This window comes from Vipera ursinii, assembly GCF_947247035.1.
Source record: "Vipera ursinii genome assembly, chromosome: 1".
NCBI lineage: Eukaryota > Metazoa > Chordata > Lepidosauria > Squamata > Viperidae > Vipera > Vipera ursinii.
The window spans coordinates 241,928,925-241,954,231 of NC_139512.1; the positions used below are offsets into that span (position 1 = coordinate 241,928,925).

The following is a 25,307-nucleotide window of genomic DNA, read 5'->3' on the forward strand; positions in this document are numbered from 1 at the left end:
ACTCAGGGCGGTGAACAGGGCAGATCCCACCCCCTTTACAGGGTCTACTTATAAGGTATCTGTTAGTGGGGGGAAAGAGGCCTGGGGCAGAAAGGATGGTCCCATCTTACAACAAGGTGGAGGAGGGCCTAAAAAAAAAAGGGCGCCTGTTTTTTTTTTTTTTCTTCCTGCCGGGAGCCTCCCTTCGAACTCTGAGCGGGTCGCATTGTGACGCCTGAATGGTTGCCGCGAGTGCGGTTCCCGCTGGGATCAGCTCCCGCGCGGGCTCGGCGCAGTCCAGGCGCTGCAAAAAAAAAGCAAGCAAGCAAGCAAGAAAAAAAAACATGGGGCTCCGCAAGACGGGAGGCGTGTGCACACTCGCCTTCTTGCTGAACCTGTGGTTGAACCTGCTAGCCGAAGAAGAGCACGACATGGTCTTTAACGACTCGCTGTCTCTAGAAGCGGCTTTAGCGGAGCCTGTCGTGAGGCTCGTGGAGTCGGGTGAGGGACTCCGGGCGCGCAAAACGGCAAGCCCGGCTCACCGACGCCGAGCCTTTCTGAGATTTCCCATAAAGAAAGGGAGGAGCTCGGGGGGGAAAAAAGGCGGGCTGCCGAGAAGCACGCTTGCACTTGGGTTTAGGAAGGGGGCAGCTGGGTGTTATGGAACACAGAGCGGCTGAAAAATACTGTGCATATATTAATATATGTTCCTGGCGCTAATGTTCTCGTAATGTGCTTCCTCGTTGAAATTTACACAGCTGTAGGGAATAAATGCGGAGCTGAATTTTGAACATTAAAACGGATCCCATAGGTATAAAAAGCAGTTTTATGTTTAAGGGATTTGTAAGCCGCCCTGAGTCTTCGGAGAAGGGCGGGATATAAATGGAATTAAAATAAAATAAGTGATAATTTGGAATTTAAACGAAGAATATACCTGCCATATATGCTTGGGTAACTAAATTGAGGCAGAGTCCAGGTTGTTTCACATTATTGGGGGCGGAGGGCGGGGGAACTGGAGCAGCTTATTCGTATTTCAGGTGAATTGCACTAAAGAAGAATTTAGGAAATACACTTGGCTCTAATTAGGTAACTACCAGCTTGTGGTAACTCATCCTTTTGCAGGTGAAAATTTGACAGAGCCTAAAGAAGTAGAATTTGGAGAATGCACTGTTACATGTGGTGAGTATATAAATATATATAAATAATGCTAAGGGTAGTTTTTTATTGTTTTAAGTTGTATTTTCTTATTTACTTCATGGTGATTTTCAATAATTGTTAGATATAATTTACAAAAACAATCCAGTTGATTGTCATTAGAAATTTAGGTCAGTTCTGTTGTTAATTTCACAGCCTGTAAGCTCTTTTTAAAAAGCCAATCCTTTTCTTTATTGGTTATGAGCTGCTTTCACCAAAGTAACAATTTCCCTCTATTTGTTGAACATCTGTGAGATGTTCAGAAGCTGAAAGACCTTCTGATGCATCATCTCACAGATGTCTTCCCACTTAAATATTGCCAGCTCTATTAGCACAAATCACTTCTCCGCAGTAGCCTATTCAGCACTTATACAATTTATTAGTTGTGTTATGGGTAGTTCTGGCCTCAGAAGGAGCAGAGGGTTTTTAGAAGTGGAGCGCTCATTGTCTAGTAACAGATGTCTGGCTTCATGCAGAGAAGAGCAAATTGGATAGGTGTTTCTCCCAGTGTACAGTATTCATTTCTCAGGTAGCTGAGATAGAAAACAAACTGGCTTGTTTGTTGTTGGATTTCTGCAGTAAAACAGGAAATATCCTCCAATCATGCAGCATTTGTTGTTAGTAATACTATTTAAATCATATAACCCCCCACACATTAAAATCCACCAGTTGGTATTTATCTTATAGTCAAATGATCTCTATTCTTTCTCTATCCAAATCATTCAACAGTTCTTTATTCTGTTTCACATATTATCCCAGCTCTTTTCACTACAGTGCTTAGATTTTCAGCAATTACAATAGAAGGATCACTAGCAGTAACTATCTGTAACTCATCCTCTATAATTTAGAGCAAGGGTCTTCAAACCTGGCCCTTTTATGACTTGTGGATTTCAGCTCCCAGAATTCCTCAGCCAGGCACGCTGGCTGAGGAATTCTGGGAGTTGTAGTTCACAAGTCATAAAAGGGCCAGGTTTGAAGACCCCTGATTTAGAGGTTTTTTCCTGTCCCAGCTCAATCAATAATCTTTATCTGTGTTGTATTTTATTTCAGAAAGAATTTATTTTTATAGTCCTAGCAATAACTATAGCTATATGTAGCTATAAGTTGCTGCTATAAACATTTTAATGACATTTTATTGAAGGGCTCTTTCTTTTTTGTTCTTTTGAATCACTGTTTTACTTCTGGTTTCTTCCTGAACAGTTTTCCTGGCAAGGTTTTGGCATTGCCTCCTTCCTAGGGTTGAGAGAGTCCTAGCTGGCTTTGTACTTAAAGTGGAACTAGAATTCACAGTTTCTTGGTTTCTAGGTGCCTTTAATCACTGATGCCTTTAATCACTACCGCAAATTGGTTCTCTAGAGACTCTGTAATCGTATTAATAAATATCTTTGATGCCAGGATTACCAAGTGGGTAACCTGGTAGCTTCTTTTTCTGTTTCTTGCCAAGTTGCAAAAAATTACATATTCCTGCCTAGAAGTGGCCTTTTTTCTATGGAAGAACTTTTCCTGTTCTTTTCAAGTTGGTATTTCTTTCTCACCCATTTGAGAACTATTTTTTTCTCTCCTCTCCATGATCTTCAGAAATCAGTTGTGAAATAAATAGGTATGATGCAAAGGATTATATTTAAAATCTATGTAATCATTTGATTATATTTTCTTCACCTGGGTTCTGAATGCTTCCATTGTACTGAGAAATCATCCAGTCTCTTGGCTAGTTTCCGCAGGGCTTGTATTTATTGTGAACAGATAGATACGTTGTATGGAATAGGAGTATAGGTGTGGATTGGGAATATATGGAATTGTATAGTTAGCAAGCACTCCAACAGCTTGTTTTCTTAAATATATTGAATTTAGCAGAATGAATGTCAGAATAACTTCGACAGTTATAGACACTGGTTTATACTTTGGATGATAATAGCACAAGAGCAAGGATGGGATACCAGAGTGAGTTCACGATCTAAAAAGGCCTTAGAAAGCGAATGGGAAACCATTATTTCTCCCATCCCACCTATACTTTCCAAGAACTAGAGGAATTATTTGTTGTCTCCCTGATATGGCTGCTGCTTTCCCTACCTCCCTACTATCTTTGTCATCATCAGTTTTTGTTTCACTCTGTGTGTATGAAAAATATTCCGTAGGCTTGCAAAACAAGAAAAATATTTTCAATAAAAGTGTCAATTCCTAGCCATTTACATTTCTAGTTATTGTATTTTTGAGTTGAGCCATATTCAGCCATGTTGTAGAATCCTTATTTTGTGACAGTTCCAGTAAATATTGCTGCTTCCCTTTGTCACTTGAAGTAATGTTTTATGACTTACATGTAGTCCAAGAAATATTATAGTATCCATCAAGCTGTGCTCAATAGATTCAAAAGTACAAAACATCAGAAGTTATTTTTCATATGCCTAAAATACAACTCAGTATTCAAATACATTTTATTCTGTTTATCTCTGGGTCAACAAAGCATTTTTAAAGCCCTCTTTGCTCTGTACTGTTCAATAAACAAATGTCTCTATAATGGATGATAATCTCTTTGATAATTTGCTGTGACTAAACATAATATTCTCTCCTCCCTCACATTATATGTCATTTTAGCAAGCAGGGAATGCAGCATTTAGCATAAGAGAAGAAAAAAGCAAAGCAACTTAGCATTTGTGTTTAATATCTTTACATTTTTTTAAAAAATGACATGGTATTGCTAAGTGAAATATTGACAATAGAAATTTGGGACTCTTATCTGATTTGAATTGCGTATATGTGTATCTTTTTTCTGTTGGCTGGAATCCTTTGCATATTCACTAGGAAATATGTGCTCTTAATTTTTTTTATTTATTCCTGAGTAAAGAAGATAAGTGAAAATAATCTGAAATGATATAAAGGAAGTCCTCGACTCACAACAATTCATTTAGTGACCATTCGAAGTTACAATGGCATTGAAAAAGTGACTTATGACTGTTTTTCACACTTTTGACCCTTGCAACATCCCCCTGGTCATGTGATCAAAATTCAGATCCTTGGCAACTAACTCATATTTAAGAGCCTTGGTGGAGCAGTGGGCTAATGCTTCCTTAAGTAACACCAGCTGCCTGCAATTAGTGCAGGTTCGAGTCCCACCAGGCTCAAGGTTGACTCAGCCTTCCATCCTTCCGAGGTAGGTAAAATGAGGACCCAGATTGTTGGGGGCAATAAGCTGACTTTGTAATATAATGCCGCTTGGGGGGGGGGGCGCGAAAGCCCTAGTAAGCAGGCATATACATAGAATGAAGGCTATTGCTAAGCACATTGGTTTGTGCTTAAATTGTAAGCCGCCCTGAGTCTTCAGAGAAGGGCGGGATATAAATGGGATTAAAATAAAAAATGATGGTTGCAGTGTTCTGGGTCATGTGATCACTCTTTGTGAACTGCTGACAAGCAAAATCAATGGGGAAGCCAGATTCACTTAACAACCGTGTTACCATCTTAACAACTGCAGTGATTCACTTAACTGTGGCAAGAAAGATTGTAAAATAGAGGCAAAACTCAGTTAACAGCTGTCTCACTTAGCAACAGAAATTTTGGGCTCAATTGTGGTCTTAAGTTGAGGGCTACCTGTAATAAGCAATAGTAGCTTGTGCATCAGGCCCAGTGATGGTTATAAGGTAATTTATTAATTTGGACTGCTGGACTTTGCATAGCATGTTCATGGCTACACTTCAAAAGTAGGCTTGGTTTTGGGGGAGACCTAGGGATTTTTAAGAGAAAAAAAATTGGTCTATTAAAATTCTACAAGTTGTAAGGCACCAGTTTTGCCTCTTGACCATCTCCTCCCATGCCAAACTTAGTCCTGTTTTGTTCAGGTTTTGGAGTGTTACTGTGATGATGAACAGAGTCCCAACCCTCTTCGTCTAAGTTATTTCCAGAATTCCATTGACGTACATATTGCTGTTGCTCCAATTACCAAAACTGTCTTTTGTCAGATAAATAGAGAATGTTTGGATATTTATACTTTACCTACTGGCCAGCTTGATTTGCTGAGTGTGCTTGATTTGGCCCTTTACTGCTCAAATTTCTTTCCTTTGCTAACTTGGCTGAACGCAGGCAGAGATTTTAAAAAGTTGCTTACTTGCCTATAGTCTTAAGCATTCAATAGTAGGAGTTTGTGTCATTCTGCCTCCCTCTGGACTTTTTAATATAAAATAGGTTAAGTGGTGGAGATCATTATTATACTGTATTGTGGTCAGCAATGTGCTGAAGTTAGTACCAGGTTGCTGATCATTAAATTTTCTGGAGTTTGGCAAGCTGGTGAGAACAGAGCTGAGCTATGATATTGACATGCTATTCAGCTGACAACAAAGCAGTGGCAATGGACCATCAGTATCAGTGAGGCTTGGATGTGTTGGGAAAATGGGTTGGGGGAACTGGTTGTTAAATATTCACCTGCACACCACTGACTGTGGCAATGTTACTGTTATATTCAAAATCAAACATCTACAAATACTGAATTAAAATTAGTATCCTGCTCTGGAGAGTGTAAATTTAAATATTTGATGGAAACAATTTTCCCCATCAAAAACCACCACAAATACAGGTCATGCGTTCCATTATTGTCACTCTAAAATATAGAAGATGAAATTTATTTCAACATCTTAGACATTAATTTTAAAAACCCTATAAAACATATAATCCACCGAAAGGAACATTTTGAATCTAACAGAAATTCATGCTATTCCTGAGCACATCATTCATAGACACAGTCACACACATAAACACCATTAGTGAATAATTTACAAATAACATTTATCTTTCAAGAGTTGCTTATGAATGTAATATCTGAAACATCCTTAACTTGTATCTTCTTTCTGGAACTCCTAGATACAATAACATGTTCACTATTCTGATTTTTCCATTGATACCAATAAGCATTAAGGATGCTCAGTACCTGATTGGAATGAGCTCATCAGAGCAAAAATGCTTCAGGCACCAGATGGTGGATGCTTTGAAAGGCCAGGTTCACGAAGGCTGCAAGCTAACGTTGATATTTAAATTTTAATTAACTTGTTTGTTTCAATAGTGTACAAAATGAAAGTGCATATCGAATTCAACTAAAAAGAGAATATTTTTGCATTGTGAGATGATGATTTAAGAGGTGGTTTAAAGCAGCATTTTACTTAGAAAATGTTTTTCTGAAGTCCTTCAGGTTTTTGGCACTTTTATTTTAAAAGATGGAATTTCCAAAGAGAGGAAATTAAAATGTGAGCTGGGGATATATAGATATATAAATAAAAGACACATGTACACACATAATTCTTTTTAATAATTTTGATCAAAGGTATTGGCATTCGAGAAGTTATATTAACCAATGGATGTCCTGGAGGTGAAACAAAGTGTGTTGTTCGTGTTGAAGAATGCAGAGGACCAGCAGATTGTGGCTGTAAGTCAGGATGTAATGAAAAATTCTAGTTGGCCTGTAAGAATTTCATGGCTCTCTTCCATAATAGCATGTGTTCATTATGAGGTTGGTTATTTATTTACTTAAACTTATAGGTCACATCAATCAAAATAAAAACTCTAGGCAGGTAGCTATAATAGTTAAAACTAAAACAGCATTCTGACAAAGAAACAAACAAACAAATGATAAGAGAATGTCCACAGTGGGGAGAATAACACAACTAGTTAACAAAAACAATACAGAATGCACAACAGGAAGCCAGATCACAAGGCATCCTCTTCTAGAAACTGCTGAAAAGGGCCACATCTTCAAAAGGATCAAACTTGTATCGATTTCAGGGGGAATGTTGTTCCTGGAGCAGAGACATAGCTTCAGAAAAGTCCTTTCTGTGAGGTTCCACAACATGACAGGACCTGGACTGAGCCAAATCTGCCAGGTCTGACTGGACAGAAAGAAAAAACTAATGCAAAGCCTAGAACGATGGCAAATATTTTGGACTTTATAGGTCAAAAAATTGGGAAATGCCTAACTTGACTCTTCTGATGATATCTCTCTCTCTCTCTCTCTCTCTCTCTCTCTCTCTCTCTCTCTCTCTCTCTCTCTCTCTCTCTCACACACACACACACACACACACACACACACACACACACGAAACAATTCTCTATCTCCGTCTAGGCCACTCTGAATAACAGCACTCAGCATTAGTGCTGAGGCTGAGCCAAGTAGAGGCCCAGGCTTTAACTTCAGCCCTAGCCACACCACTGCCACTCAAAAAAGCTGCTTTGTGCCATTCCCCAAGGCATATAAACCTTGGGGAATAGCATGGTTGCCCCCATAGCCCAGTTCTCCCAGGATCTGCCACATGCCACTTACCTTCAGGTGGTGTGTTCTCTTTCTGTTGACAGGCCTACCTGAGGCTGCTCCAGATCTCCCAAGGCCTCCATTCTTGAAGTGGCTTCGGAGAATGCTCTTCCTCACCTCTGCAGCCACCTCTCAAAACCACCTGAAAGAACACTTTGTGGTTGTGCAATATTTGGAGACTGTACAAGAACACAGCCCTCACTCTGACTTCAAGAAGGTCTGGAGGCCATGCGTTCTCATGCAGCCTCCCAAAATTGAGGAAGAAGGGGGTGTGTTTTTAAATTAGTTGTTGGGTGTTGGTGATACCATTGACATGTGTAGTATCATAGGTTCACCATCACTGTCTTTATAAATAACAAATAGCAACCTAAATTGCATTTGGATGTGGTCTTTTAATACTTTAGGTCAGAGGTACTTTTTTAAAAAAATAATAAGCTAAGATGCATGCTGTTTATAATTATTTTAACTTTAATTATTATTTCCAGAGCTTTAGATCAGGGCTTTTCAACCGGTGGTACTTGTACCACTTGTGGTACTTTGCCACGTGGCAGGAGGTAGGTGATTGCTAGCCAAGTGTAGCAGGGGAGGGGAATGAGCCTAAGTGAGCCAAGCCTGAGGGAGAGGGAGAGGCAGCTGCAGCTGGAGGACTGCCTGGGTTCTGCAGAAGGGCTCCAGCTGATTGGTGCTTCCAGAAGCAGCTGGCAGCTGGAGGTGAATTGAAGAAAAAAAAAAGGAGGGGGGGAAGAGAGGAGAGGCTATAAAAGAACTTTGGGTGGGGGAAGGGGAAAAAGACAACAGGAAAGGTTTAATCCCTTTAAACAAATGTAATTAGTTTTAACCCCTTTAATTGATCTGTCTGTGGCTTTTAGAAAGTTTTCTTTGAAGGTAAAGTGGCTTAATTTAAAGCTAAAGCTTTTTGCAATTAGGAGCCTTTCTGTCTTGAATTGCAACATTGTGACATGCCTGAGGCAGCTTGAAGTGAAAAAAAACAACTGAGTTTGTGTTTCTTTATTTTCTTGCTTTGCACTTGATTCCTGTGTCTTTAAGGGTACAGGGAAGGGATTGGGGGGGGGGGGCTGAATTCTTACTACACTGGAAGAGCTCAGAAGGGCCAACCAGGTAGCTCAGTAGTCTACAAACTTAGAAACTTTAAGAATTGTGGACTTCAACTCCCAGAAATCCTCAACCAGCCATGAGGGCTGAGGAATTCTGGGAGTTGAAGTCCACAAGTCTTAAAAGTGCCAAGTTTGAAGACCCCTGAACTAGCTGGTAGTGGTGCATACTACTGCTAAGCTTGTAAGCCGCCCTGAGTCTTCAGAGAAGGGCGGGATATAAATGGAATTAAAATAAAATAAAAATAAAAAAATTAATAAACACGGATAAATTGGTCAGTGCAAAGGGAAAGTGATTCAGCAAAGGAACAGCCACCAAAGAAATTAAAACTGGTACTTTTTAAACTTTTTTTCTACAGTTTGTAATAGTTTATTAGATTATAGAATAAAATACAAAAGCAAATAGTAGGACACAGTGGGGAGGAAAAAGGGGGAAAAACTGAGGGGGAGAAGGGAAAAAGAACAGACTTCCTCTGTTGCAGTAGAAGGAAGCATTAACACGGAACCTCAACTTTTTACTTTTCTGTAATATTATAAACTAGCCATTTCTATAACAACAAATGAATCTAATCAAAATCCCCCACCCCTTTTTTTTTAGTCATCAAGTTTTTGATACCTTGCTAAGCACTGGTGGTACTCAAATATTGTCCTGTCCTAAAAGTGCAATCTGTGAAAAGGTTGAAAAGCCCTGCTTTAGATGGTTGGAATGAAAAAGAAAAGCTAACCTCAAATTGAGTTCAATTCTTGGTGATTACATGGATGTGTCCATGCAGTTTCCACATGGAAGTGGTTCACCATTGTAATCTTCTAGAATCTAGAAGGTTTTTTTAGTTCAGTTCCTCAGCTTAGTTTACAGCTCTGGTGGACTCATATACAAGTTCTAACCAAGCCCAACCCTACTTAGTTTCCAAAAATCATTAATATAGTATCTAGTATCATATGGTAATATTATTTTAATAATGGCATAAAGATATGATGAAAGCTGTTTTCTTGTAGGGGGCAAACCTATTTCTGAGAGTCTTCTTAGTGTGAAGATACCATGTATATTTGTACCACCAGAAAATCGATTTCAATATATTTGGAAAATGTTGATTCCCGACCAAGTAAGTAATTTGTTTTAGGATATACTGTATGTTTGCATCTTGCGAATTTATTGTGGGATTTTGCAAATTATTTCCTACATTTTGTATCTAAATTATCTTAATTTAACAATCTATTAGGTAGATCTAAAATTAATGCTATTTTTACCTCAAGAATCCTCATTGTAAATCAGAGAAAAAGATACAACCTGAATGGCAAAATTGAAAGTTAACATGAAAGATATATTCAAAAGTCATTTAAAAACAGTTCATTCTTTATTGCTTTCTGATCTAAATAAGGCACTATCTCTACTCCTTGTATCATCCTTCATTATATTTCCCTAAGGAAAGAATTATTTTTATTTGCAACAAATCTCTCTAAATCCACCTCCAAGTTCAACCATATTATTTTTTTCCATGCCAAGTCCAGATGAATTCTGTCTTTTAAAATATTTTATTCAGGATTAAACCATTCGAAACAGAGGCAGAAATAGAATATGAGAATGAGCTTAATTGTAGACTATATAGTAGTCATTCATGTTAGCTAGATTTTTATAGAAATTTGTCCCCTCATCTCCACTTTTCCTTATTTAATTAAATAGTAATTTAATTAATAATATTGATGTTAATCTTTCCCTTAAACATATTTCTCTGGAATATATAGTGTAAACGGAAATCAGTAAGAATTATAAAATTATGATTTATTCTACACTTTATCTTAATTAACATTCTCTGCCTTCCAGAAGATATTAAAACCTGGGTTTCTCTCCAAATGTTAGGTCCAGAATATCAGGGGAATATATATGTGCATTTGTTTATATGGGATTGTAATGTAATCACCATTTCTTGTATTGGGTTATTTTAATTTGTTGTCAGGATTTTTTAATATTGATTTGTATGGATTGCTAGCAGCCTAGATTTATGTATTTAAAATAACTAAACAAATAACACATGGGTAACTGATTTTTTACTCCAGATGCTGCCAAATAGTTCCCAGCAATCTCTGTCACTGTGGCAAATTGAGGGGTGCTTAGTGGTGTTGTTCAGCAATGTTTACAGGAGCATAGGATCTTTTAAAAAAGATATGACTGGAGTCTTCAAGATATTCTTGTTTTGGATATTATAAGGGAAAAAGGTGGCAAAGTTTTCGCAAGATGTTGATGTAAATTCCTAATTATGAGATACATTTTGTCTTTTTATCACCTTTGAATCACTAGCAATCACTCATTATTCCTAATGATTCAGCTATTTTGGAAGTACACAGAGATACTCATCCTGTTGCATTTGAGTGTGATACAATAGAAAATGATGAATTGATTGCATCTGTAAAATATACAGTGTACACCACAGCTGGTAAGTTCATGAAATTTGAAATTGTTTAGTCAGATAGTACTTCTCTTAAATGAATCTTTATGGAAAGAACAACAGACTTGTTAATTTATTTTCAATTAAATATTTAAGGTGCCCAATTCTTTATGACTCCTACTGTGTTTCCCCAAAAATAAGACCCAGACTTATATTTTTTTATCTCCAAAAGAGGCATTAGGTCTTATTTTCAGGGGATGTCTTTTTCCCCCCACTGTCTTGCCTCACAGCAGCGGCACCAACAGCCTCGTCAAGCAGGAGCCCACATAGCTGCCGCCGGCCCACTTTTCTGTGGCTGTTTGTCATTGCTTGCGTGCGTTGCCATCGGCCTTCATTTTACCAACAGAGGCCTTCAGGAAAGACTTCTGCAGCCCAGAACAGAGTTCTGGGTTGATGTGCGCATTGCCCCCCATGTCGCCCACCCAGCCTCCATTTCGCAAAATGAAGGCCGGGAGAAGTCATGTGCATCAATCCAGAGCTTTGTTCTGGGCTGTTGAGGCCTTTCTTGAAGGCCTCTGCTGGCAAAATGGAGGCCAGCGGGGGTGCAGAAGTGGGGCGGTGGTGGTCACGTGGGCTCCTGCTGGACGGGGCTGTTGGTGCCGCCCCTGCTAGGCGAGGCAAGTGTTGGGGCATGAGAGGCCTGGCTGTGGCAGTCCTCAGGTAAATGGGTGTGGAGGGTGTGGGGCAGCTGCACCCCTGCCCTAGCTTGATTTTTACTCGTGCACCTCGCCTCACCCCATCCAACCAGATGGTGGGATGGAGTGGGTGGGGTCTTAACTAGGGCTTATTTTATGGGTAGGTCTTATTTTCAGGGAAACATGCTAGTAGCATAAAATATAGAAGATTTAAAATAACTATACCATACAATAATACAAAAGGAATGTCTGGAGAAAACAAGTCACTAACGAATAGATCATGTGACCCACAAAAGGCTCTCGACTGCTTTAGGCAAAGACCTGGAGAAAGACCCAAGGGATTGTCTAAAAAAATAGATCAGGGTGGGGTCGATACTGATTTGTATAGATATCCTCTTCTTGGTTCCTGTCAGGTGGCTTTGCTTAATAGATGGATGAGAAACCTGCTAAATCTCTTGGATCATCTAGGGCGTTTTTGTATATGAAAGAGTAGATATCTGAAATTCATTAAAATAGGAATTTTTGGACTGGATGGCACAAAAGAGTTGGGATTTTTGTGTGTGTTTCTTTTCTGCCATCTAATCCTAATCTGCAGTTCTGCAGTCTAGATGTAGCCATAATTTAGTGGAAAAAATGTTTACACCAGTGTTTGATTCATTATTCCCATTGAAAACAATATTTGTATGACTAGTGCATGTTTTGCAATATATTTATATTAAGTTTCAGAAATGCCCATTTTTAATTTGTACTGTATAACAATTAATCTAGCATTTCGGAAGACAAGAACAACAAGTAGCTGGCGTCTGCCCAGTTCTCCCCAAGCTCTTTGTAAAGGTCTTGAAATACAGGTAGTCCTCGACTTACAACAGTTCATTTAGTGACTGTTTAAAGTTGCAATGGCACCGAACAAATTAACTTATGACCGTTTTTTCACAGTTACGACCTTTGCAACATCCCCATGATCATATAATCAAAATTCAGATGTTTGGCAACTGTTTCATACTTACGACTGTTGAAGCATCCTGGGGTCATGTGATCACTTTTTGCAACCTTCTGACAAGCAAAGTCAATGGGGTAGTCAGATTGACTTAACAACCAGGTTACTAACTTATCAACTGCAATGATTCATTTAACAACTGTGGCAAGAAATGTTATAAAATGGGGCAAATCTCACTTAACAAATTCTCACTTAACAACATACATTTTGGGCTCAATTTTGGTCGTAAGTCGAGGACTACCTGTATTACAGAGGAAAATTTTAGTGATACGGTACCTGCAGCTGTCATCCTGCATTTTACACCCAGAGTAGATAATAATTCCAAGGCTTTAAATGAAACCTCCAATCAACATGAAAAAATGCCCCCTTCTTTCAAAATAATGCTGTTCTTTTTCTATGGTAGTTACAACTTATTGTTAATTAGGGTAGGTAATTTTTTCAGGAAAACTCTTGAAAAAGCTCTTATGTACACTGAGAACTTGGGCACTGGAGACACATTCCTTGTGTGGCCAATAAAGAATTCTATTCTATTCTATTCTACTCTACTCTACTCTACTCTACTCTACTCTACTCTACTCTACTCTACTCTACTTTCTAGTCGTAGTTGTAGTCCTAGTCCATTCCAAGCTGTCATGTGAAAAAAAACAGCATGGAAAGAATGTATATTGTCTATTTGTGAAGAAGACAAATACATGCAGACCACAATGAGAACGTATATAGAAGTAGAATAGTGAGTATAAAACAATGCCTCTAATTATTGTGTAGAAGCAGACATTTTAATACTTTATTCTCAATACCTCTGTTAAGTCTGAGAGTTTGATCTTGGTTTGCATTTACCCATCTTCCTCATTACTGAAATTTGTAAAGTAAGAAACAACCTTGATAACAGTAAAATAGAATTGCAATGAATGTTCCAACTCTGTTATTCTGTTTCTGAGATATTATTTAATATACATACTGTAAGTACGCTATTGCTTGCTTGATATATTTTAAGCTATGTGAGTTCACTGTGATAATGACAATTGTATTGTTTTTAATATTGGGTAAATTCAATGTTATATCAAATTGACTGCTGCTGCCAGTGGCAATTTTGCTTCTCCTCCTCCTCCATATAACCCAGTTACTGTTTATTCTTGAGAAATGAGACATAAAATATAAAATTCATTGAAGAAATGTGCCATGAATTCTCATTTGTATGTTAATAAAAAGTAGGAGAAAGAAAGAAACAAGGGATATTGCTTAAAGTGAACTTCTCTGTATTTTTATCTGCCTTTTTTATACATAACTACTTAAAATGAACTTTTACCATTTTCTTTAAAAATAATATAGTTTAATTCTTTTTATTCCTTGTGAGATTGATCTGTCTCCCAAAGTAGGAGTATTGATTTGCTGTCAGGAAAGTGGCATTGTAGAATTAATTTAATTTTTATTATCTTTTTTCCCTTTTTACTTGCCAGTAAGGCACATGGTCTATGAATGCCCTATCTCACATATAGGAGTTGTGGGGAGGACATCAAGTATAAGCATGTCCCTGGAAAATAGGTATGGCAGCAATGATTATCAAGCTATTAAACTAAAGCAGGAGAAGAGTGTGGGTGTGTAGAGCCACTGGTTTCTGACAGAGGAAATTCTTTCGTCACTAGATAGCTACTTGCTCTAGTAAGCTGACTCAGTAACTCTGGATGACATTGCTATTTCTGTATAAATCCTGAATTGTAAAGAAAAATAAAGACTATTACTATTTATCCAAAGGAAGGCACTGAATTTAGGCAGAGACAATCTTCCATTTATTGGTAAGGAAGCTCAGCAGTATAAAGATTTTTGTATGTTTATAAACTTTTTTTCTTTGATATCTCTTTTTTTTAGAAATCTACCTTAAATTCACATTCTAAAAATAAAGATTTAAAGAAAAGTTTATAAACACATACAAAAATGGTTATACTACTGACCCTATCAATAAAATGGTGATTGCTAAGTCTCAATAAGAATTAGTATAAATTGACTAGCCGCAAGAAATACTTTCTAAATTGTAGGGACAGGGAAAACAATAATACTAATGATTACTGATTACATTTATATATATAGCTTAAAGCAGCGGTCCCCAACCTTTACGGCTTGGTGACCTAGTTGGGGGAGGGGGAGGGGAACCAGGCCATGAGAGTGGTGGGCTGGTGTGTGCATGCGCAGCTCTACTCGTGCAAGAGTAGACTTTGGGGCATGGTCTCAGCTCCTTCAGGCTTCTCCACACCAAAAGCTTTTCCAAAGGGACGGAAGGCCTGAAGCAGCACAAGATTGTTCTCCCGAAGCCTTTGGTCCATTCGCAAAAGCCTTTGGCACGGAGAAGAGAATCTGAAGGTCTCGTGCTCCTTCAGATTCACCAAGGCTGCCCAACGCTCCAGTGCGGGCAGCCTCAGGCAGCGAAGCTGAGCAGGGTGTGCTTATCCCACTTAGCTTCTGCTCTCACCACTCTGCTTTTGGAGTATTGGGAGCAGGCAGCTTGTTGGCCCAGCTCGGGGGAAGAGGGGAAATCAAACTGCCTGAGCAGCAAGCCAGTGTTCTGTACCAGCCTGCTACCGGCCCTGCAGAAAAGGCAACCCCTTTATAAACGGCAAATGGCTGGAATGACGTCTGCCAAATTTATTACTACAAAAAACAAACAAGACACGAACCAAGATACAGGAGCTTTGAAACACTATCTGAGCGGTTGCTTTCAGCAAACCAGCCCTCCCCAAACATTCCCTTTATAAAGAGTTCAGGGCGTGGCCTCTCTCTGCCTCCTTCCGAGAAGCCCCACAGCCTTCCTCTGTTTACTCCTACTTGACTGCCTCCTGCGTCGGGCGTCCTTGAACAGGGCCAGCTGTGGGTCATCTTCATCCACGCTGTCAGGCTCACACAGCTGGGTCTCCATGGTGACCAAGTGGGAGGGGCCTGCCTGAGGGCTATCATCAGCAAGATCTTCAACCCCCTCAGCAAGGTCTTCAACACCCCCCTCCTCCTCTGATTCGTCCGACCCAACTGCCGAACCCACAGGCTGACCCTGAATCACAACAGCCAGCGCGCGAGCATGCATAGCTTCACTTACACAAGAGAAAAGCCTTTGGGGCGCCGGTTGTGGGGCTGTGTGCTTACACCGATCGGCCCTCATGTTGCCCGGTTGCAAATAGGCCGTGGCCCACAGGTTGGGAACCCCTGGTTTAAAGTACTTCATTGTAAGGTTCTCACCTACACAGTACATACTCAGCCTATTCTTTCGTATGTAAACCATGCACATATATTCAGGCACACAAACACATAGTTACGAAGGAAAAAAAACCTGCAGAGATCTAATTTCAGCTACATCAGCTTTATTTATTTTTATTATTTATTTATTTCCTGTCTTTATTACTTTATAAGTAACTCAAGGCCAGAAACATACCTCATACTCCCTCCTCCTATTTTATCCACAATAACCCCACGTGGTGGGTGGGACTGAGAGACTGATTGGCTTAACGTCACTCAAGCGGTTTTCATGTGTAAGGTCTCCTAGTTTCTAGGCCAGCATTTCACCGTTAAACCAGCACTTCCACATGTCGATGTCTAGTTTGAAACACATGCTTTGTTCAGATGTAAATCTAAATCATGTATGTTTGGTTAATGCAAATGGGTCTCAGCAGAGGCATTTTAGGGTGAGAAATAGGAAAAATCATACCCAGCAGTGAAACCAATGGGAGGTAAGGGAAAGGGAGGCACTGTAAGATTACAGAGAAGAGGCACAGATAGACCAGTTGGGTGTGATATGTTTGAATTCAAGTACAGCGATCAAGGGGAAAGCATTGGTAGGATTTGGGATTTTGGTTTGGCTGAACAGTGGTCTGTGCAAAATGGTCCATTCAAATACCTGATAAGCCAGAATGTGATTTTCCATTGTATAAAACATGTTTTCCATTTCATTTCATGGTTGAAACTAGAAATTTAATCAGTAGATACCTTTGTGCTCAGCTGCAAGTAACAAGGTCAGTTATGTAAATTCCAGAGTTAGATGGCTCTTACTTCCAGGAAATTAGGACTTCTTGCGCTGTTCAGTTTGTGTATTAATCTCATCCTCATATCATTCCCCCACAAGATGAGTTTCCACCATCAGCCTCTCTGGTGATGAGACACCATCAGTTGAGGATCTTAATTTATGGAGAGTGTTTGCATGAATACTAACAAACACTCATCCTGTATTTATAGACAGCAACGAGAAGAGCAAAGCTGGGGCCCTTTTTTTGCTTTCTTACCTTCCTTTCCATCATTCTACCCTTCCATCCCTTATGTTTGCATCTTCTGTTCTTGGAGATTGATATGTACAGTTATGTTTTTCCCTCCATCATTCTTAAATAATAGTTTGAGACAAAATGTTCTTTTTTTCCAGTAAATAAGGGCATTTTTTTCCCTGGGCTTACGGCTATTCATGGATACTTGAGGTGAGGCATCTGGTGAGCTTTGCTTGCATACAGTTTCACAATTTTTTATGCGTTCTTTTGAGGCTATTATAGTTTGGCAGCACTTATATCTCATGATATTGAAGTTGATTCATCTCTTACCAGCCAGCCTTATTGTCAAACAGTCGTAAACAAAATACACATAACAAAAAAAAAAACCAGTAGCATGATATTTTTAGTTTAAGGTTTTCTCCAAAGATTCTGAGAATTGATTTTTTTAAAAAAGTTGGGGGGGGGAGAAAAAAAAACTTATTAGCCAGCTCTCCCCCATCCTCCTATGGGTTCTGTTTTTCTACTAGTAGTAGTTTTCCTATCATAAGTGCCCCAATTTAATGCCATCAACTAGAAACTCAGTATAGACACAATTGCTATTCTGTAAATAGAGTCTTCTCTTACTATGAAGAAAGTAGCAGTGCAGTTTGTCTTTCGTTTGCAGGCGTTAAAAACTAGAGATTAAAAAACTATGTCATTCTTCAAATGGTTAGAATATATAAACCATCGCCCAGTGCGCTCACACAGAGAGGGCCTCCTCAGGGTGCCGTCGGCCAGACAATGTCGTCTGGCGACCCCCAGGGGGAGGGCCTTCTCTGTGGGAGCACCAGCCCTTTGGAACCAACTTCCCCTTGAGCTTCGGATGGCCCCGGACCTCCGGTCCTTTCGCCGCAACCTCAAAACATTTCCATCAGGCTGACCTGGATTGATGATGGGTTTTTAAATATGTTTTAATTTTTAACTGTAGTTAATCTATTTTGGGGCTGTTATTTAATTCTTTTTTAATTTTTGTATTGTTGTTTTTATTGTTGTAAGCCGCCCTGAGTCCTTCGGGAGATAGGGCAGCATATAAGTCCCATAAATAAATAAATAAATAAATAAATAAATAAATAAATAAATAAATAAATAAATAAATAAATAAATAAATAAATAAATAAACAATGTATCCATTTTCTTGTGCATAATGTACAATTCAGAAGTTTTCATTATGGATGTGGAGGCAATAGGAACCTCAGTGCAGGCAAGCGTAAAAGGTGCCATCAACTATTTTGAGCTATCTTCTTTCAGTTTTGAGGTGGATTTTAGCGTAAGACTGGTATAGCGTGAAAGCTACCCAGAAGGAGCATTTTGGACGAAGTTTGTTTCATTGTACTAATCTTTGGTTGTTTGCATTCACAATTAAAGTGGCTTCAATTTCTAATCACATACTGGCTCAGAAACTGACAGATTTAAAACTTGTGTTTGTTTTTGTTAAACATGAGTTAGAGCAACTGGATTCTGTTGCAAAACACAAACACTTCTAATTATGGGTCAGGAAATTGCTTTTCACATCAGAATATACTGTGGGCATACCCCGTCTTTATAAAAAGTCACTCCTAAATACTCCACTTCCCTCCAAAAACTTTAGGATAAATCATTATTTTTGCTAATATATATGGTTGTTTTTTTTTAAAAAAAACTGTGCTGATACACTACAAATTGCTGGAGATCTGTCGGTAGATCTTGATCTACATGTTGCCTATATTAAAGGCTACACCTAGTAGAGGTAAACTAAACATCCTTTATATTTTTAACTGTTTTCCATCATCTCATTAATAAATGAATTTGGTATATGGGCTGGTTCCCACACTGCTGCTCTATTTCATACTCTAGCCTATTTTGGTTTGTAACTTGCTTTTGACAAAACCAGTGACATAAGGCAGTTTATTCATGTTTTCTGATAATAGTTCTGCGGGGGAAGCAGTGTGTTGTAAGTGAAAGGGATGGTTCTTCTTATCTTGCCATGTGAGGAGAGAGCCAGACGAGAGCCAGAGTGTGCTCCTTGTTCTGCCACCCATGTGAGTGAGTGTGTTGGCAACAACAGGGGAGGAGGTGGAGGCGGCAGCTGGCCAGTTTTCATAAATGGCAGCATCTCCCACATGAACATGGCACAGTTGGCTGTGCTGAGGCAATTCCGCACTCAGTTTTCATTAATTCAGTTGGTTTCCTTTGCAGGCAAAGGCTGTTGCATTGCAATACTTTGCCCTGTAAAACACATGTAGCATATTAACTAGATTTGTCATTATCTGGAATCATCTAAAGAGGTTCAATAATAGTGATAACAACTAAAGAACACAATATTCAGCCGTTTTGCTGTTTCTGCTGAGAAACAAAATATTTCCCTTTGTCTTCCACAGAGGACAGCTGTCCCGGGTCGTAATTTCCGAGGAAATCTTTTTTCCTCCCCCTCCCTTTTTTTAAATTAATATCCAGGATTCCTTTTCCTAGAGATACGAAGTCCTCAAATCCTCAAAAGCTTTTTTTCTCCTACAGAAAAGGAAAAGTATTGTTCCATATCATTCTGTATAGGGTATGTAAGACCCACACGCTTATCAAAGCATTGTTGTAGCTAACCTCAAAGTTGAGAGTTTGCACCATAGCAACAGATAATATAAAAACATAAATCTTGGGGTTTTATTTGTTACATTGCATATACTGTTCAAATAAACATTGGATTTAAACAGTTCTTAACTGAAATTCTTAACTATACATTCTGCAGGAGCATATTTACAAGATTAGGGAACAAATGAGAGTATTCAGATCTTTTCTGCCTTTGTGGTAGCTTCAGACAAGTAGCAGAGGAGAGTTACATTCTGCTTTTCTTATTCTGAAGATAATATTCTACATATCCTTTTAAGTTATTGTATTACTGAAACAGAGCAAAGATCAAATGAGAGTGACCCCTCTCTTTATTTGCAGCAAAATCAAAAATAATGATGATTTGCTCATTTGCCTGGCTTAGCAGGAGCATTTCACTAACATTGGCTGATGTCAGAAATCTAAGGAGGATTATATTTGGTTAGTATTTTGATGGAGATCACCAGGATGATTTATAGTAGGGGTCCCCAACCCCCAGTCCGTGGACCAGTACCGTGCTGCAGTAGACAGCACACAAAACCACGCCCCCTCTGGTCCATGGAAAAACCTCTCTCCATGGAACCAGTCCCTGGTGCCCAAAAGGTTGGGGGCCTCTGATTTATAGGCTATAGGCTAAACTGAGAAAAACCATCCAGGAAGGCACCTCCGTATTGTTAAAAAAAATCTATATAGATCACTCCATGAAATCATAAAGTTGAGCACAACTTGAAGAGAACTTTACCTTATATTTTCCATTTATATATGACTGATAGTATTTCCACATCTTCTAATTAGAAGTATGTCTCTCCCTATTAGCCCGGACTTTGATAATATACCACCATCCCTTCAAGACCCAAACTTGGTCTCCTAGGCTCTTCTGTATCAGAATAAACTCAAATACTATTTGCACTTCCTTGTTCACTTGTGGAATGTTTGATAAGAATGTTGCATATTTGATGTGTGTGTGTGTGTGTGTGTGTGTGTGTGTGTGTGTTAGAAAGAAAAGAATTGAGCAGCAGGATAGAAAAATAAACTTGACATGACGGGCACAACAAGCCTGCTCTTTGCAGGACCTGAACAACGCTGCTACAGGCAGAACAACAGCGATCCCCAGGAAGGATGAATCTACAATGTACCCTGTGTCAGACTTCAGGACATGCCCCGTATTAGATCCCGATTTGGAGAGCGCGGCCACAACAACGATTCCCAGGAAGGACGAATCCACCACATGCCCGGCTTTAGGTCTTGAGATGGAGGCTCAGGGTCGACCAAAGAAGAGGGTGGGGGAGGCACAAAACAACTGCGGCTGGGTAATCGGCTCCCTGATGTGTATACACTCACCAGTGGAGCGACCATGAATAAGAAAACAACTTTTGATCCTGCATGCATGCAAAGAAATGCAGGACACTTAGAAATGCTACGGCCGTTTGAAGTCATTAGACAGGTGACCCGCTCAATGAGCAGGGTACAAAAGCAGCCGGCTATATAGGCAAACTCCCGGATCTCCTATTTTTACTCTGACGACGTCGGCAGTTTGGCCGACGAAAGCTAAGTGTTTTGCATATTAGAGAGTTTATTTTTCTATCCTGCTGCTCAATTCTTTTCTTTCTAACATGTACTATGCTTATGTATTTAGTTCCAGAAATAATTTCCGTATCACACATAAGAAATTAGAATAGAGTCCTACCAATTACAGTTACACTTACAAAAGTTTATCATATGTGATTCACTTGCCCCAAAGGGGTGTTTGGAAAGGCCACGATGATATTCACTCTATGATAGCAAAAAGTCATTAAAACGTACCCATTCTGTAACCACCTTATATGAAGCTAATGAAACTTTTGAGTAGATGATGAAACTCTTCCTAATAACTAAATTTATTTTAAATTTTATTTAGTATTTATACTAGATAATGGTGGAAGTACCATTAGTTTTATGACTAAAGTCAAATGGCTTAATTGTCTACAAACATGTTTGCCACTAAAAAGAATATTCAGTTGATTTCTTGATTCTATCCTACCTGCCAAATGGTTTGAAAACCTTTGAATCAGAAGGTTCCTGTATTATTTAAAACAAAATGACTATAATGAATACTTTTTCTACAATGTAGAATTCAACTGGCGATTATTAATATCTGTTTATGTGTACGTTGCAGTCTCTGAATACTTTTTAAAGCAAAAAACCAGGAATCGCATTTTGTAGTTGTATTTTGCTTCTGTTAGAAATGTTTACTATCAAGTCAGTGGCACCGATGATTATCTCAAGGGAGAGATTCTGGCTTCTTACTGGTTTCTAAATAGCTACCAGACTATTTGAAACCAGATGATTACACTGTCCTACTGTGCCACCAGAGAATGGTGTGGCTCTAGCAAGCATTGTGGCTATGAGTCTAGAGAGTGAATGATCATAGTCTAATAGATACAATTGTTATGATTAAAGAGAAAAATCTATTAGGCAATTACCAGTTGTATTAACATTCTTAAGGGAGTAATATGTAAGTTGAACTCATTGATTTCTGCTGAATAATAGAAATAATAGACAATGACACGTGAAAATTTCCTTTGTTGTTATTTAGTTCTGCACTAAATCATCAACCTGGGAGTACACCACAGCTTTTCTTACTTTAGCTTTTTCTCTGTTAGAATCATTCTCTGAATTATATAAAGAATAACTCCAGTAGTCATGACTCTAACTTCAACTTTACTTCAAATATTGTGTATTGTTTTGAACTGTCCGTGTTTTATTTACTTAGCCCACCTGAAACTCACACTCGTCAAAATTTTTATATAACACTTCAAAGGGCTATTGCACTTTAAATCAGTTTTTAACGGAAATCTTACTGCAAGCAATTGTATCTATTTTTCTAGTTTACCACATGTTCTTTTAAATTATTTCTGCTGTTATACTCTTAATCTTATCAGAGTGATGCAGCTTTTTTCCAACTATTTGAAGGTCAGTTTTGCCTGAGACTGTGGTAAAGCTCTATCTTGTTAAAGACCTTACTATTGAAAGATATTCCTTTATATGTCTTGTTGTGTCACAGAAACTGCACAATTTTAATTGAATTTCTTTGTTATAGAACATTTAGAACTGTTCTGTCAATTTAAAGCAATCTATGATAGTGTAGGGTTACAAAATCCTTTCTTTGAGTTTTTTCAATTTTTATAAAATTCCATCTAGCCCTTAAAATGCATGGAAAATTAAGACCCTCTTTTCTAATTTTTATCTCGTTTAATTTTCATGCCGTTTAATTTCACATTTCCATAACAGGCATCAGAGCAATGAGAATTTTCTTTTTTCTTTAGAGCTGGAAACAAGACGTTTCAGGAAGCCAAGTACAGATATCGTGTTGGTGTTTGTCCTCATAACTGGAGTTATAGTTTGCGTTGGAGTTATCTTTGCAATAACCTTCATCATTCTTAATTGGTAGGTAGATTGTTCCTAAATTTTAATTGCATTAGGATTTGCACTTACTCAAGTTTAACGTTCCCACTACCCCTCCTCTCTCCAAAAGCAGTGCTGTTCTCAGGAGAGAGGTAGGACGATGTGTGAACTCCAGAAGGTATCTGCAGTATGTTCAAGTACAAAACAAAAACACTAGCACAGACTTGCTTCTCTGGCAGTTAAGAGAGAGAACAAGATTTCTAACACTGCCAGATGCTTTTAATTGAGATGAAAAGCCTTGCACAGGCGCGCACACGTACATAGTCATGCATACACAGATCAAATGGGCACAAAAACACTTTTTTAAAAATATATATATAGATTTTATTAGTTTTTATAGGGTTAGGGATAGAGTGGGGTCAGGATTAGGATTGGGGTTTGGGTTGGGGTTGGAGTTTTCCCAAGTAACATTTCCAATATTTAACAAACAGCATATTGTCTGGGTAAATGTCTTTAACCAACAGTAATGGATATAGTTAATTATCATAAACAATATGTTGATTGTTTATGATAATAGCCGCCTTCTTACTAATATATATTCAAAATTACATATAACATTCCTTCCTTAATGATATACCGTACTTATAGTCCTTCTCCAGAATTTCAGAGCAGGTTTGGCGGGTCGAATCCCGAGTGCCGCGTAACAGTGAGCCCCTGTTACTCGTCCCAGCTTCTGCCAACCTAGCAGTTTGAAAGCACGTAAAAAATGCAAGTAGAAAAATAGGGACCACTACGGTGGGAAGGTAACAGTGTTCCGTGTGCCTTTGGCGTCTAGTCATGCCGGCCACATGACTACAGAGATGTCCTTGGACAAGCGCTGGCTCCTCGGCTTTGAAACGGAGATGAGCACCAGCCCCTAGAGTCGGAAACGACTAGCACGCATGTGCGGGGGAACCTTTACCTTTTTATTTCAAATAACTTCATTGTAAGGCCAACCTTCCTCTGAATGCAGATAGAGATTTGCAACCTATAATAGAGATTTCTCAAGAGAGATCCAAGTGAGGCATGACACTCTAATGATCATTAAAGGAGACTGTTGAAAAAGAAGAGGAAGTAACTCGACTGAGTTGGGAAGAGGTTGTAACCACCACTGAAAATTCCGTGGCAGAAAGCATACAGAAATGGAAGAAAATTAAAAGGCAAATTAGCAAAGAGGGAAAGGAGGGGGAGAGAGAGAATGTAAGAAAATTAAAGAAGATAAAACTAGATCAGAAATTCAAATGTTAGAATTATTTATTTTTTATTTTTATTTTAATTTCATTTATATCCCGCCCTTCTCCGAAGACTCAGGGCGGCTTACAAGCTTAGCAGTAGCCTTCATTCTATGTATATGCCTGCTTGTTAGGGCTTTTGCCCCCCCCCCAAGCGGCATTATTACAAAGTCAGCTTAATTGCCCCCAACAATCTGGGTCCTCATTTTACCTACCTCGGAAGGATGGAAGGCTGAGTCGACCTTGAGCCTGGTGGGACTCGAACCTGCACTAATTGCAGGCAGCTGGTGTTACTTAAGGAGGCATTAGCCCACTGCTCCACCAAGGCTCTTACATGGTTTAACATAGCTGAGAAGTCCTTTAATGTAACAAAGTTACATTAAGTAATATATTTACTGTATATCTAGAAACGCCTACAAAAATGGCTGGATTGAGAAGTTGGATTTCTCTTAGTTCAATAGGAAAATCCTTGGCTCAGTAGCTGAGCACACTTTTGAGTGGCATATGCCTCAGATTTACTCCCTAGCATCTCCGGTTAGAATTGAGAGATGTTACGTAAAATGCCAAAGGCTATGCTTAACATTTAAGGGGGGGGGGGAATTGAAGATTATAAAATAAATTAGGTAACATACAGTATACATGATCATGATTGGGTCACCCCCACCCCTCTGCCCAATTTTAGAACTTACATTTTTGTTGTTTGTCCTCAATCTCAAAATAGCAGAAACTGTGTTGTCAGTTTTTCACAATCGTGGCTAGATGATTTCTGAAGAGTGGAAAAATAAGATTTGGCTACTCAATATGATAGATAGAACTATAAGAAATCTACCTACAATATAGGGAGGCACCCTTTTGTTAATTTTGTTAGTAATAGCTTATCTAAGTTATCTTATCTCTGGTGACATTTGCTCTGTTAATATTTGGGTGTCATTTTTTATTATAGGGCTGCTGTGAAAAGCTTCTGGCAGACAAAAGTTTGGAAGAATAAGGATGACTTGGGTTCAATGAGAACATCAATTGGGCCGGCAACCACAGTAGAAGCATCTCAGATGTCACAAGCAGAAACCTCTGCACAGGAACAAGGTTCCTATCAGGAATGGAATGCAGCGGGCGGAGAAGAAGGAGAAGGGGAAGGAGACAAAGGAAATTATTAA

At 38.9% G+C, this 25,307-nt stretch overlaps 1 protein-coding gene across 1 annotated transcript; it reads left to right on the forward strand.

Annotated features, from left to right (window-relative positions):
- Positions 1 to 410: 410 nt before the first annotated feature.
- On the forward strand, positions 411 to 25,307 carry SPACA1 (sperm acrosome associated 1; the record flags this gene model as incomplete). The annotated part of the gene is made up of 7 exons (XM_083350173.1): positions 411 to 480; positions 1,102 to 1,158; positions 6,479 to 6,580; positions 9,568 to 9,674; positions 10,868 to 11,003; positions 22,804 to 22,924; positions 25,097 to 25,307. The coding sequence occupies 7 exons, from the start codon at positions 411 to 413 to the stop codon at positions 25,305 to 25,307; spliced, it is 804 nt and encodes a 267-aa protein (XP_083206299.1).